At 49.3% G+C, this 12,180-nt stretch overlaps 2 protein-coding genes across 6 annotated transcripts in view; both read right to left on the bottom strand.

Moving 5' to 3' along the window:
• The window catches only part of Tmigd3 (transmembrane and immunoglobulin domain containing 3), a 67,860-nt gene that overhangs the window by 19,094 nt on the left and 36,586 nt on the right, over positions 1-12,180 (bottom strand). The gene's annotated exons all lie outside the window — the stretch shown is intronic.
• Adora3 (adenosine A3 receptor) overlaps positions 1-12,180 on the bottom strand; it is a 50,125-nt gene that overhangs the window by 1,395 nt on the left and 36,550 nt on the right. Inside the window, exon 1 of one of the 3 annotated variants that reach the window (XM_006986394.4) lies at positions 1,813-2,572. The exons of the other annotated variants lie outside the window; for them this stretch is intronic. Coding sequence (XP_006986456.1) covers positions 1,813-2,165 — 353 coding nt within the window. The 5' untranslated portion in view covers positions 2,166-2,572. Of the gene's footprint in view, positions 1-1,812; positions 2,573-12,180 lie in introns of those variants that run through there. 3 annotated transcript variants of the gene reach the window in all.

The raw sequence follows: 12,180 nt of genomic DNA, 5'->3' as shown, positions 1-12,180 counted from the left end.
AGAATGATCAGCAATATGTTTCCAAGAGTCAGGTGCCTACATGCCTCCACCCAATCATGGCTCTGAGACTTCTTTTTTTTTCAAATTTATTTTATGTATATGAATGTTTTACTTGCATATATGTCCATAAACCACGTGCATGCCTGGTGCCCAGGGTGGTCAGAAGAAGGCATTGGGTCTCCTGGGACTGGAGTTATGGATAGCACTGGGGGCTGGGAATGGAACCTGAGTCCTCTGCAAGAAACAGCAAGTGCTTTTCTCTACTGGGCCATCTGTCCAGCACCTACCTCCCGGTCCTGAGATGGAAGAGTCACCTAAGTCTTGGGATCCCCAAGCTGATGAGAATCCCCCCGAAAGCCTGCTGGTGTGCTGTGCTCTGCACTGTTTTGGTTGGCTATTGTACTGGAGCTCATAAGTTACCCGACCCTTCCATAAGTTACTCTACCTGCCCCATTTTCACATGGGCATCTGTTCTGGCCTTTGAGTCAACTCAGTGTTTTCTTATGGTTATGCCGAAGTGTTTCAGAGCCCTTAATAGTTTCTCCCTGGGGAGTCATGGTTTCTCCTTAAACCATCCTTCCTAAATAGCCTGAAACAGACTACAAAAGAGAGAAACTAGGACTTAACTAAACCTCACAGCTAACTAGAGATATTCTGTGACAACCTCTATTTGCTTGGCGGCAGCGGCACAGCTGCCATTTATTGAATACGGATTCTATAGCAGCAGTTTTTATTTACTAACTTTATTGACTTAACCTTATAAAGACCAAATTATTACTTTCATTTTATAGACCTAAAAAAATGTAAAACGGCATTAGGCAACATATAGAAGCCAGAAGTGGTTAGTCTATAAATCAAAGAAGGTAAAGCCAGTTCAGATGCTCAGAAGCACTCAGAGACATGGAGACTGAAGCAGAGAAAGCTAAACAACTTGCCCAAGGCCAGATCACAGGACCGGGGAGAAGAACCCAGGCTTGTTTTCATCTGCAGCCTGTTTGTAGTTTCCTCACCATGCTCTTTCCCCCAAGAGAAACCAGAAGGAACCAGGAGACGGGATTTCTCCTTGGGTTGTCTGCTCTCTTCACATGGTCACATATTGCAAAAATATCTTTGTCTCAGAAGTATTTTATGCTTCATTAAAACAAAAGAGGAAAAAGAAAATATACCATTTTTTTTTTCATTTTTCAAGACATAGTTTTGCCCTGACTGTCTTGTAACTCACTCTGTGGACCAGGCTGGTCTCGAACTCACAGAGATCCACCTGCCTCTCCTTCTGAGTGCTCGGATTAAAGGTACGAACCACCACCACCAGGCGAAAAATCTACATTTTTAGAATCTTTTTTCAACATCAGGACAGACTCAGACAAAAGCAACGTTAACATCTAACCTACATCTGCAAAGCCACACAGCCAGCTGCTTATCTCTTCTCACACTAATCATTCTACTTCTCCTAAAACAAGAGATCCTATCTACTAGGCTCTATCATTTAAAAAACTTGAGATCAGATTTTTTAAAAAACCAAAGATACATCAGGGCTTTCATCATCTTTGGCTACCCTAGACAGTAGCAGAGGCCCACGGTCAATGGAGAAGGGATCAGAGTGCCCCTGTTTCCTGTTCCAGAGTCTCGGGTCTTCATGTCTAACCTCTTCACAAACCATGCGGTACAAAGATGTTCGCTGCCCTTTGCAAACACTGAGGCCAGTTTTGGTTCCTGCCACCACCGAATAGGTCTGGGAGCCAAGCTTGGCAGTTCTACTTTCCAGCACCCCCCCCCTCTCAAGGCTGCCCCACCCTTCTCCAAGCAGGTTACCTGACCGTCAGCTTGACCCGCAGGTATCGGTCTATGGCAATGGCCAGCAAGGACATGATGGAGGCGTGGGTGAAGATCAGAAGCACACAGGACATGAAGAGGCAGACATAGAAGTGCATCTCGACCTCCAGGCTGACGGCAATAGCCAAAGGCGTGACCAACACGCCAACGGCGATGTCAGCCAGGGCTAGGGAGACTATGAAATAGAAGGTGGTGGTCCTCAGACTGGGGTTCAGCTTGACCACCCAGATGACCAGCATGTTGCCCACCACAGCGCAGAGCCCGATGACAACCTCCATGGAGATGTAGGTGACTTGCAACCACAGCGCAGTTGTGGTATTGTCAGGTCGCATGCTGTCTCAGGGAAGCTTCGGTGACAGGCTTGTCAGCAGGATGTGTACGGGCCGGTGGACCTAGCTCTTGCCAGACATCTGCCCAGGAGTCCGCGTGCAGCGGCAGTCGGGAACTCACAGTTCGTTCATTCCTTCCGGTGTGATGCGCTCTCGAAGACTCTTCTCAAAAAGGGCCCGTTACAGGACCGTCGACTTCAGCCACATATCCCTGGTCTCCCAGTGACCTGGGGGACACAGTTCTATGCAGCTAAATCCGAGAGTGCTGCTGTCCTTACTTCCCCAGACAGACGCAGTCAAGGCTTCTGCCATCCCCTGCCCCCACCCCCAGAGGACTTTTCAAGCTCCATCAAGATAAACACCCCTCTTGAGAGTGTTTCAAGAACTGAGATAGTCCAAGAGGAAGTACAGGGCCAGGAACCCTCAGGGAAAAAAAAAAGAAAGAAAGAAAAAAAAACGGTGGGAAGAACCTAGGAAGTTGGCATGAGTCGAGTGCAGACAGCTCAAAGAGAAGAGAGAGTGGAGTCTGGCAGTGAAAGCTGACACTTTCAGCTACCTGGGAAGCTAAGGCATACTTAAGCCACGGAGCCATCTCTCCAGCCCCAATGTTTAAACAGGTTGGTTTTTGTTGTTGTTTGTTTTGTTCTGTTTTTTGGTTTGGTGTTTTGTTTTGTTTTGTTTTGTTTTGTTTTGTTTTCTTTTCTTTTGTTTTGGGTGGGGAGGTTTCATCAGCCTCCCTTGTGGCACTTCATCTTACTTCTGCTGTGACTGCTTTCTTTATCTCTCCTTCATTGGAGGAAGTTACTGAGAGCAATTTCTACCACGTGGCAAGAAAAAGTCTTTCTTACCAAAAGCAATCTGGATCTTGCTTGGTTAATTAATGTAAAAAAAAAAAAAAATCTCCATCCTTTGCCACTCGGTACCACAAAGCAGTTGTAGCAGCTGCTACAATGAACAACAGCGGAAACAAGATGGCAGCCCACGTTCTGTTACAACAAAAGCTGAGGGGACAGGCTGGAGAGATGGCCCAACCATTAAGAGCACTGGGTGCTCTTCCGGAAGATCCAGGTTCAATTCCCAGCCCCCAGATGTCAGCTCACAACCCTCTGTAACTGCAGTTTCAGGGGGTCAGACACCCTCTTCTGGCCTCCGAGGGCACTTCATACATGCCATGCACAGAGATACATGAAAGGCAAAACACCCAGACACATACAATAAAAATATTTTTTTAAGCTGAAAGGAAGTGAGTGAGGAAGGTGGTAGGAGCCAGGAACATAGTTCTAGCCCACAGGAAGTGGAAGGACCTAGTTAAAGATATGGTTAAAGGACGTAGTTAAAGACAGGTGGATCTGAGAACATGGTCATCTGGGCTTTCATGTTCTCCCTGTCCGGGCCCATTTCGTTCTCTCGTGGAAACTGAGTCCTTTCAAAACCAATTCATTTCTACTGGGTTGGGGAAGTCAAGAAGATGGTCTGAGTCCAAGACCACACAATCTGTGAGAGAACCACCTACAGAGCTGGACAGAGGCCACACCTATGGCCACCAACACAGCCACCTCATCCCGCCTAGAAACATTACTCCCAGAGGTCTCTGCAATGCCATAGGGGCTTCTTTTTTGTGAAGGACAAAAGCCCTTCCTGTTTTCTGAATAAACAGAGCATCAGTGCTTGGCTTATGACTGGTCTGAGTGTCTGTTCGCTGGGAATTGAAATCCAAAAGGCAATCTGGGCCAGTCCCTCACATACCCTGTGATCGAGTCCTGGCTCTCATTGTAAGTCCCAGGGTTGTGAGGTCTCAGCCTCTGCAGGTTCCTGCCATCAGCTTCTCTCCCAGAAGCCAGAAGCCACACAACACCTAGCAATTCACGGCCTGGTCACTCCCTTTCACTTCCTCTCCCACGCACACTCTTTTGGTCTAGCCACAGGGCCTCTTTCTTGGCCCAGCTAGGAAATAAAAATTCTCCCTTCAAGACAGTTCTCTAGCAAGATCTTGAAGGAAACTTCCTAAACCACCTCTCCCTCATGCGGGTCCCACCATGCTGCCTTCACAGTCCCCTATCCTTACCTCATAAGCCTGTAGCTCCCTGAGACCAGACCAGAACTTCTCATTTCTACACCACAGTGCCTGGCAGACAGAGGTACACTATTGCCAGATGATGACCAGAGATGCTTCTTAGCCAGCCTGGTGGCAGAAAGCTGTGACTGGGTACACAGTGACAGAAACCCTCAGCTAGGACCTGTTAGGTACTCTCCAGGACACCGGCTACCATGGGGGTAAACATTTTTATTATTCGTGATCTCATCTAATGTCTTCTAGGGGGAAAAAAGATACTACTTGTTAATGATGAGCAAAGACAGCCTCAGAAAGGTTAAATAACTTGGCCGAGACAGCACAGTTAGGAAATGATGAGCTGACATTCAAGCCCACACAGCTGGCTTCAGAGCCTGGGTTCTGAATGGTAGCCCTCAGAAAGTGGATAAGCAAACGACCAACCACAATATGAAGCTGTCACAAGTACAAGGAACCTCTTGTTTTGAGGTCACGTTGTAATCAATATTAGGAAGAAATTAATATTACAAAATGTTGATGTCTAGGCCACCAAGACCATGAGATTTGTAAAGCACACATACAGATTCAGTGTTTTCTCTGAGTCGGGAAGAGATGGTAAGACCAGAGAAAGGGCCACATGAGCAGGCCACTGGTGAAGTTCTGGATCACACAGGAGATCATTTATAGGACCAGAGTGCCAAAAAAAAAATAAATAAATAAATAAGTTTTTAATAGTAAATTGAAGAGTAAATGAACAATTTGTTGGTCCCAGCTCAGATTTCCCAGCCATTCTTTCCCATCTGAAAAGAGGGCTATCATAATTTTCAGTTCTTTCTCAGAAAAGCCTAGAAAACCTCGGTTGTCAGCCGTCAACAGCAAGGTACATTAGCAGGAGACCAGAGTTAGGTCTCCGGAACCCAGAACTGGCCCAAGCCGCAGCCAAGACAGGATGTCAGGCTGCCCGAAGGTGGAGACCGCTGCTCAAAGCTTTCACTGGCTGGATGCTGCGGGCAGACTTGCACAAAATCGGTCTGCTCGCTTCCTCTTGACACCATTACCACTTCCCCCAAAGCCTTCTACAGACCTTTCCAAATGCCAGCGAACAGCAGGGGTTAGAAGGAAGCTGTGCCAGCCATCCCTGAAGGTGCCTTTCACCTTGGAGGCCCCTCCTAGATCATGTTCCCTTGCCCTTCTTTGCCAAGTTATATGGAAGATGCTAAGGCCTTCAGGCGACTCCCCACAGGAACTGATCCCGGCTCTTCTTAGGACTAGGTCAAGACCTCTTCAATTTACAGAGCCCGGGAGTCTGAATGTGCAGAGCTTGCTATCAGCGAAAGTGAGAGTTGTCGATGAGGCCCAGAAACCCACGTCAAGGGTTCCCCTAGCCGGAATTACAGGAAATCCTGCTCTGAGAAAGGGAACTGCTCCATCCTAGGTGCCCACACCCTAGCTATCATATCTCGACCCGCCCCAAGTGAGCCAGGTCTCCAAACCCAAGAGAGAGTCCAGAGGGTTCACCTGCCCATAACGTTCTTGCAGATTATAGGCTCTCAAAATCCGAGTACGCCTTCAATTGGCTGTGTCTTTCAAGGGTAGGGGTGGAGAGTTAGTCTGCTTTCTGCCTAAAGAGCTATGTTCAGATACGGCCACCAGGTGGCAGCACATTTCCATCTTGCACCGGAACACGAGGCGAGCTTAAAGCTGGCCTCAGCCGGCCACGGCCACTTCAGATCTTGCTATGGTGAGAAGCAAGGGCTACGGGAGGACAGGAGTGAGAATGGTAGGTAGACCTGCCTATGGTCAATCCAGTCCAGTCCCGCACACTATTGTGATCCTCTGGACTCAAGAAGGTTGGTAGGCAACATTCATCCTAACAGGAAGGTTTGAGTTTTGCTCCACAAGACAAGGACAATTACCCTCACCTCACAGAGGAGTAATCTGCTTAGGCCAGTTCTGATAAAGAGCCCTTTCTTTTCGAGATGTAGACCAGCCCAGTCTGGTCTCCTGACTTAATGACGGGCAGTTCTCAGGAGGGGTCTGCCACCATGAGATGTCTGCCCTAAGGAGGTCCCACTGGGGTGTGAATTGTTGGTCCTTCCCTTAACACACGGCGGTCCCTAACCTATCTTCCCGTGGGCACAGGACCCTCTGGTCACTCATCATTTCTAGAGAGCATCCTTCCGAAGCCCGCGATTTCTTCAAATGTCCTTAGGTCTCTTCATACCCCAGCTTCAGGCTTTCAAGCACCCACGCTTGTATTTTCCATTCAAGTCGGGGACGCCCACGGTGTCTGAGGCTCATCCTCTGATTTCACACAGGTCAACTGTAGGTCCTGATGTCGCTCAGTGCCCTTTCTGTAAACACTGGCAGGTGTAGGAGTGACCTCGGGGCAGCTCACTGCCAGTCGTAGATTGCCTGAGGGCGGTGCCCTGGCCCCCTTTTTAACCTATCATATCCTTAATGAGTTGAACGCAGGACTCCCTGCTACGGCAAGAAATCTGCAGCCTCAACTACTTTGATGACACGCTTCCCTCTCCTGCTCCACGAGGCCCTTTGATAATTTTGTTTGAAGCCCGCCATTGATAGGATGTTAACTAACACCTGCCAGACTCCTTGACAGGAGTTTTATGTGTGTCACTTACAGTCCTTTGCCAAACCTAGTAGTAGTAAGTATGGCTAACCCATTTCCCAGGCAAGGAAACTAAGGCTTGATGAGAGGTGGCTTTCGGCTACCAAGTGGCAGAGCCGGGATCTGAACCTGCGTTCGTTACTGCTCACATTTCTTTGACAAAATCCTCAACAAAAGTAACAGAAGGAAGAAAGGCATGTTTGGGCTCCCGGTTTAAGGGTGGGGTCCACTGTGACAGGAAAAGAAGGTGGCGGGACGTAAAGCCTCAGCTCACATGTCACCCACACCTGGAAAACAGAACGGTGAACACTCGTTCTCTGCGCTTTTCCCCCGCATTTTACTCAGTCCAGGACCCCAGCCCATAGAATTGTGCCGCCCCCAGCTAGAGCGGGTCCTCCCAGTCTAAAAACTCTCACAGACATGCGGAGAGGTTTGTCTCTTAGTTGAATCCAAATTCTGTCAAGTTGAGCAGTCTTAATTCCCAGAGCCCAAACTATCTGAGTTTCAAACCCAAGTCCTTTCTGGTGAATTTTGCAAGAACAGACCAGCATCAATTATATCATCAAACCTAAACTGCCAATGGACAGAAACTCCTCGGAGTCTGAACGGGTGTGGGTAGATCCAAGGGTTGGGCCAGCTCCTGGGAACAGGATATTTTGCCAGTTTTCTGGTTTCTGGCTCCTCCACTGAGGTTGCTGGGTGGTGGTGGACAGCCAACGAACCCTCCCTCATCCCTCTCCACTCCACACCCCTGCATCTAGTCCGTGGTCAGACAACATCAGGAAACCACATTACTTTACTTCCTGAAGTGTCCTCCTAGATAACTCGATTCCCCTCTGCATTTCATTAGAGCTATTACAGGGAATATGCCTCCGCACTTTATTACTAGTAGAGATACTATATTGTTATTGTCTACATAGACGGTTTCAGAGACCGATTTCCCTAAGGCGTTTGCTGCTAGGGAGGAGGTTGCTTTTCTTATTACTTCCTCTGCTCTGTTCATCAGGTTTGGAAAGAGCTTCGCATGGGTCACAAGCCAGGCTTGTTTCAGCAATCACTTTGCACTTAAAACTTTCTAGAAAAATCTATATGCATCATCTCAATTTCAGGCTCCTAGTGTCTTTTAAAAATTACTAACTTTTAGTTTTAATTTATGTGTATGTGTGCATGCACACTTACGTGATGGTACCATAGAGGCCAGAAGTCATCATTGTACCCCTTGCAGCTGGAGTTACAAGTGGTTGTGAGCCACCTGGGGTGGGTGTTGGGAACTGAACTCAGGACCTCTGAAAGGATAGCAAGTGTTCTTAGCCACGCTGAGCCAACTCTCCAGCCCTGGCTCCTGGTGCTGAGTTCTGTCATGCCCTGCTCTCTTTAAAGTGCCACGTGCTTGTTTGGAAGGATGCAAGTCACAAATCACGAGAACCTGGAAGAAGCATCAGTGTTTGCTGCCAGGGCACTATAGGGATTTGTGCAATTAAAAGAATAAAATATCCAGCCAGATGCAGCCAGATGCAGCATACGCACTTGCAGTCTGAGAACTTGGGAGGCAGAGGCAGGCTGATCTGGGTGACATCAAAGCCAACTTGGACTGTGTAGCAAGTTTGGGCCAGCCCAGGTTACAGAGTGAGTCCCTGTCTCAAGAAACAAGAAACAGAAACAAAACAATTACCACATAGCTTCGTCATTTTAAGTGAGTGTTAAGGAGAGGACTCAGTACAGGGTACTGATGCCCAGCAGTGTCCAGGATGGTACCACGTACAGCACAATGCGATGATCCTCACAGGAAGAACTCATTACTTCGAGTACAAACCACTCCCAGGAAGGATGGAAGTCACTGCCGGGCAGTTGGTGGCTCCTTCCTCTAACAGGATCCCACTGCAGCTCACACAGTCCTCTTTGAGTTCTTTATTTATACTGCTGCTCCTACTAGCTGGTCAACTTCTCGTTCAACTTTGGAAGCCTCCCAGCCCCCATCACATTATCCTAAAAGCACCAAGAGCCTAAAATAGCACGTGGGAGACCTGCCTTATGTTCAAGCTGAATTTGTATAATACATTAGTCTCAGGTCTGTCCTCTCGCTGCCCATGAGCATGCTCACCATGCCACTGTGTTCAACAGAAACTGGGAGGAACAAAGAAGGGCCCATGTTTGTTTGTTGCGTCTTTTTACTTCAATCCTAAACCAATGCAGGTAGAGAATATCATGTGACTCACTTAGGTCTGGTTAAGAGGTCCTTAGAAAGAATGTCCAATGAAACTGGTTGTGGCTTCTACATACTTGCCTACCCTCGCAGGTTCCTTCTCTCATCGCTGTGATTTGTCTACTACGATGCCATGGGCACCCCGTTTTTCGTGCTCCGCGCCCCGCGATCAGAGCTCCTTTATTCGCTGTCTTGGCGCTGTTCTCTTGTCTTCGGGCTTTTTCTGCAGGGTCCCCGAACTGCTTCTGGCGGTTTGCCGCTCAACCTGGCCTGTCGCTGCACTCATCCTTTTTCCTGTCCCAAATCCATGCTCACAGTGAATCAGACGCGAGAGGCTCATTCAAAACTGGGACGCAGTCTGGTTTCGTGGCTAGCTAGCAATTTCAGCTCCTTTCCCACTCGGGTGCTCGCCGCCCTGAACCCCCAGCTGAACGCCCCGGGGCCTCCAACCAAGCGCGCAGCTGGTGCTTTCTTCTGATTCAGTGCACGTGTTTCGTGGCTGGTCTGACTGCCCTGTCCGTCCAGGGTTACGTGCCAGCCAGTCACATCACCTCATACTGGCAGCGACTTCCAGACCGTCAGAGCTCAAAGCTGTGCCAAGAGCCCTGGGCCTCGGTGAGACGCCTACAGACATGTCTGTCCCACACAATGTGCACCCTGCACTTCCGCCTCCAGGTGTCAGGCCAGCCACACTGTGCTCATACCCGGCGGCCCAGCCCCAGAGAAAGTAATCACCATGGGCTGCCAGCATGTAACTCAGGAGTTGAACGTGCCATGTCGTGTTTTGTGAGCTCCTTTTCTAAGTGGATAATCTTGGCCTCATTGCCCAGTAACCCGTGTCTTAATTTGCTCTTTGGTGAAGGAGGGGAAGATTATTCTCTGGAGACTGAAGTAAAAAGGGCCAAACAGCTAGAGCAGGGACTTGACCGTTCAGGTAGTTGCCAGAATCCTGCCTCCATCTTCTTCCATGTGGGCCCCCAGAGACTGCTCATGGTGGATGCTGAACCAACGAAGTCTTTATGTACCTACCGGGTTGCCTTGTCTAGATTTGGCTTTCCTTGGCACCCATTTCTTGTCTTTTGCTGGAGAAGCTCTTTGCTCCAAATCCTCCATTGGTTCTCCTAGTTCAGAAACTGGGCTCACCCGAAGGCCATGGCAGGAAGGCGGTGACGTCTTCTCCTATCTTTCCCACTTGGCAGGAAGTGAGTAGCTTGTCAGCATGAAGAAGCTTTGCGCCAGAGTTCAACCGTGGCCCCACCCTCCTTTGTGAGCCTTGGAGGACAGCCTGGGGGGATCTGATGGCAGGCAGTTTCTAGACCGACAGGATGGAGCTCCTGCGGCTGCAGGGGCCCTTCCATTGCTGCAGGTGAAACCTTCCCGGGGCTACCTCAAGAGCCAGCCCTATTTAGAACCATAATCACAGTTTCTGTGTCTCGCCGTCACTCATTCTGGAGGACCTGGCAGAGTGCTTGGCACTCTTCACCGCTATAAAAAAGGCCACCTCCAGGGCAGGGTGTGAAGGTTGCTGAATATTATGGTCACCTCCCGCCAACGTAGCTGCTTGAAAAACATGAAGTACACGGCCCACAACTTATGATTTGACGCCCATTACGTTCATCTGTGCTTGCTCTCGATCCCCCAAACCAAGCATCCGCAAATCTCCCACTAGCGCTGGAATAGTTCCTGGTTGTGAAGCGGCAAGGAAACAGAATGCTTTCTCCTCAGAGCCAGACTCTCCAGTCACTCCCCGGCCTCCAGGAGAATGGCTCTTTCTGACCTGGTCCCTCCGAGATGACTCAACTGACCCGCTCCGGACCCTCCCAGAGGGAAGCTAGATCGGTGCTGCCTTAGTGGCCGTGACTTCACAGGGGTCACTGCAGACTGTCCGGTCTCCGGTCCTTGCCACCCCTCCCCCAAGCTAGTACTCATGACTGGGCCTTTTTGTGTCATCCTGAAGTTGGCACTCTCCCATTTCCTGACAATAATGCCGGCTGTTGTTTCTGAGCCCATGGAACAAATGACCGCCGCGAACCTACTGCAGTCGGCAAACTGGAAACATCTGCAGGGAGGCGAGGGCAGCTGCTGGCTGGGCAGGGTCACAAGGAGCTGCTGAAGGTCCGCAGAGGCGGAGGCTGCTCCAGAACCCCGCAGTCAGGCGGGGAGCCTGGTGTGGGTCCTTCTGGGAGGAGGAAAGTCCCTTCTCTTTAAGGGCATGACCCCAGGAAGGTCAACGGCACACCAGTGGGTGGACCCACACCCGTGAATACGCGGCAGGCACAAACTAGACTCAAGGGTTATAAAAATAATTTTTAAAGGATATGAAGTTAGCAGGGGGTGGGAGTAGACTTAGGAGTTCAGAGGAGACGCAGGGAGTGAATATGATCAAAATACATTGTGTGTGTGTGTTTCTCAAAAAATTAATAAAAACCATTTTTTAAAGGGTCACCTCACAACCCTCCTCTCCTTTCATTTCCAGAAGATGAACTCCTTGCCATCTCTTGACCAAATCAAAGGAGCTCTAAAGTCCCTCTCCTACATACCATTTAGATGTTAGATGTGGCTGAAATGGCTCTCATTTCACAGATGACAGCAAAGACCCAAAGAGGAAGCAGGTGCAGGGAGAGACAAGCAGTCTGAACTGGTACACAACAACGGCCCCACCCACAGTGAGTCTGTGAGGATACAGGTAGGTAGGAGCGACATATGTTCCTCCATATGTCAGCCCACAAGTGGGCACACACCAGCTCACGAGCACATGTGCACATGTACACACACACACACACACACACACACACACACACACACACTATACCATATGATATGGCCTTCCTTAAAGTTGTTGTATGGCGGTCACGCCTCCCTTAAAGCCAGGAGTCTCGGGATAGTCCTATGCAGTAATGCAGTAATTCCCGGTTATCTGGGCCTGACGCAGAGCATGCTTACCATCCCATTTTTAAAATCTCTGTTGCCAGCTCTTCCTTGATTCTTGGTACATGGAGCCTGTCATTCACTTCCACAACATTTGCTTTCACAGGCAAGGAAATTGACATCGCCCCAAGGTAAGTAGCTTGCCCATGGTGGCTTGGCTAGCAGCTGCTGGAGTCGGCCAACCTGAGGCACTCACATCTCTGGCCAC

This window comes from Peromyscus maniculatus, chromosome 6, assembly GCF_049852395.1.
Source record: "Peromyscus maniculatus bairdii isolate BWxNUB_F1_BW_parent chromosome 6, HU_Pman_BW_mat_3.1, whole genome shotgun sequence".
Classification (NCBI taxonomy): domain Eukaryota; kingdom Metazoa; phylum Chordata; class Mammalia; order Rodentia; family Cricetidae; genus Peromyscus; species Peromyscus maniculatus.
Note: the sequence above shows the minus strand (reverse complement) of the source record. Positions and strands in the feature narration are given on the sequence as shown.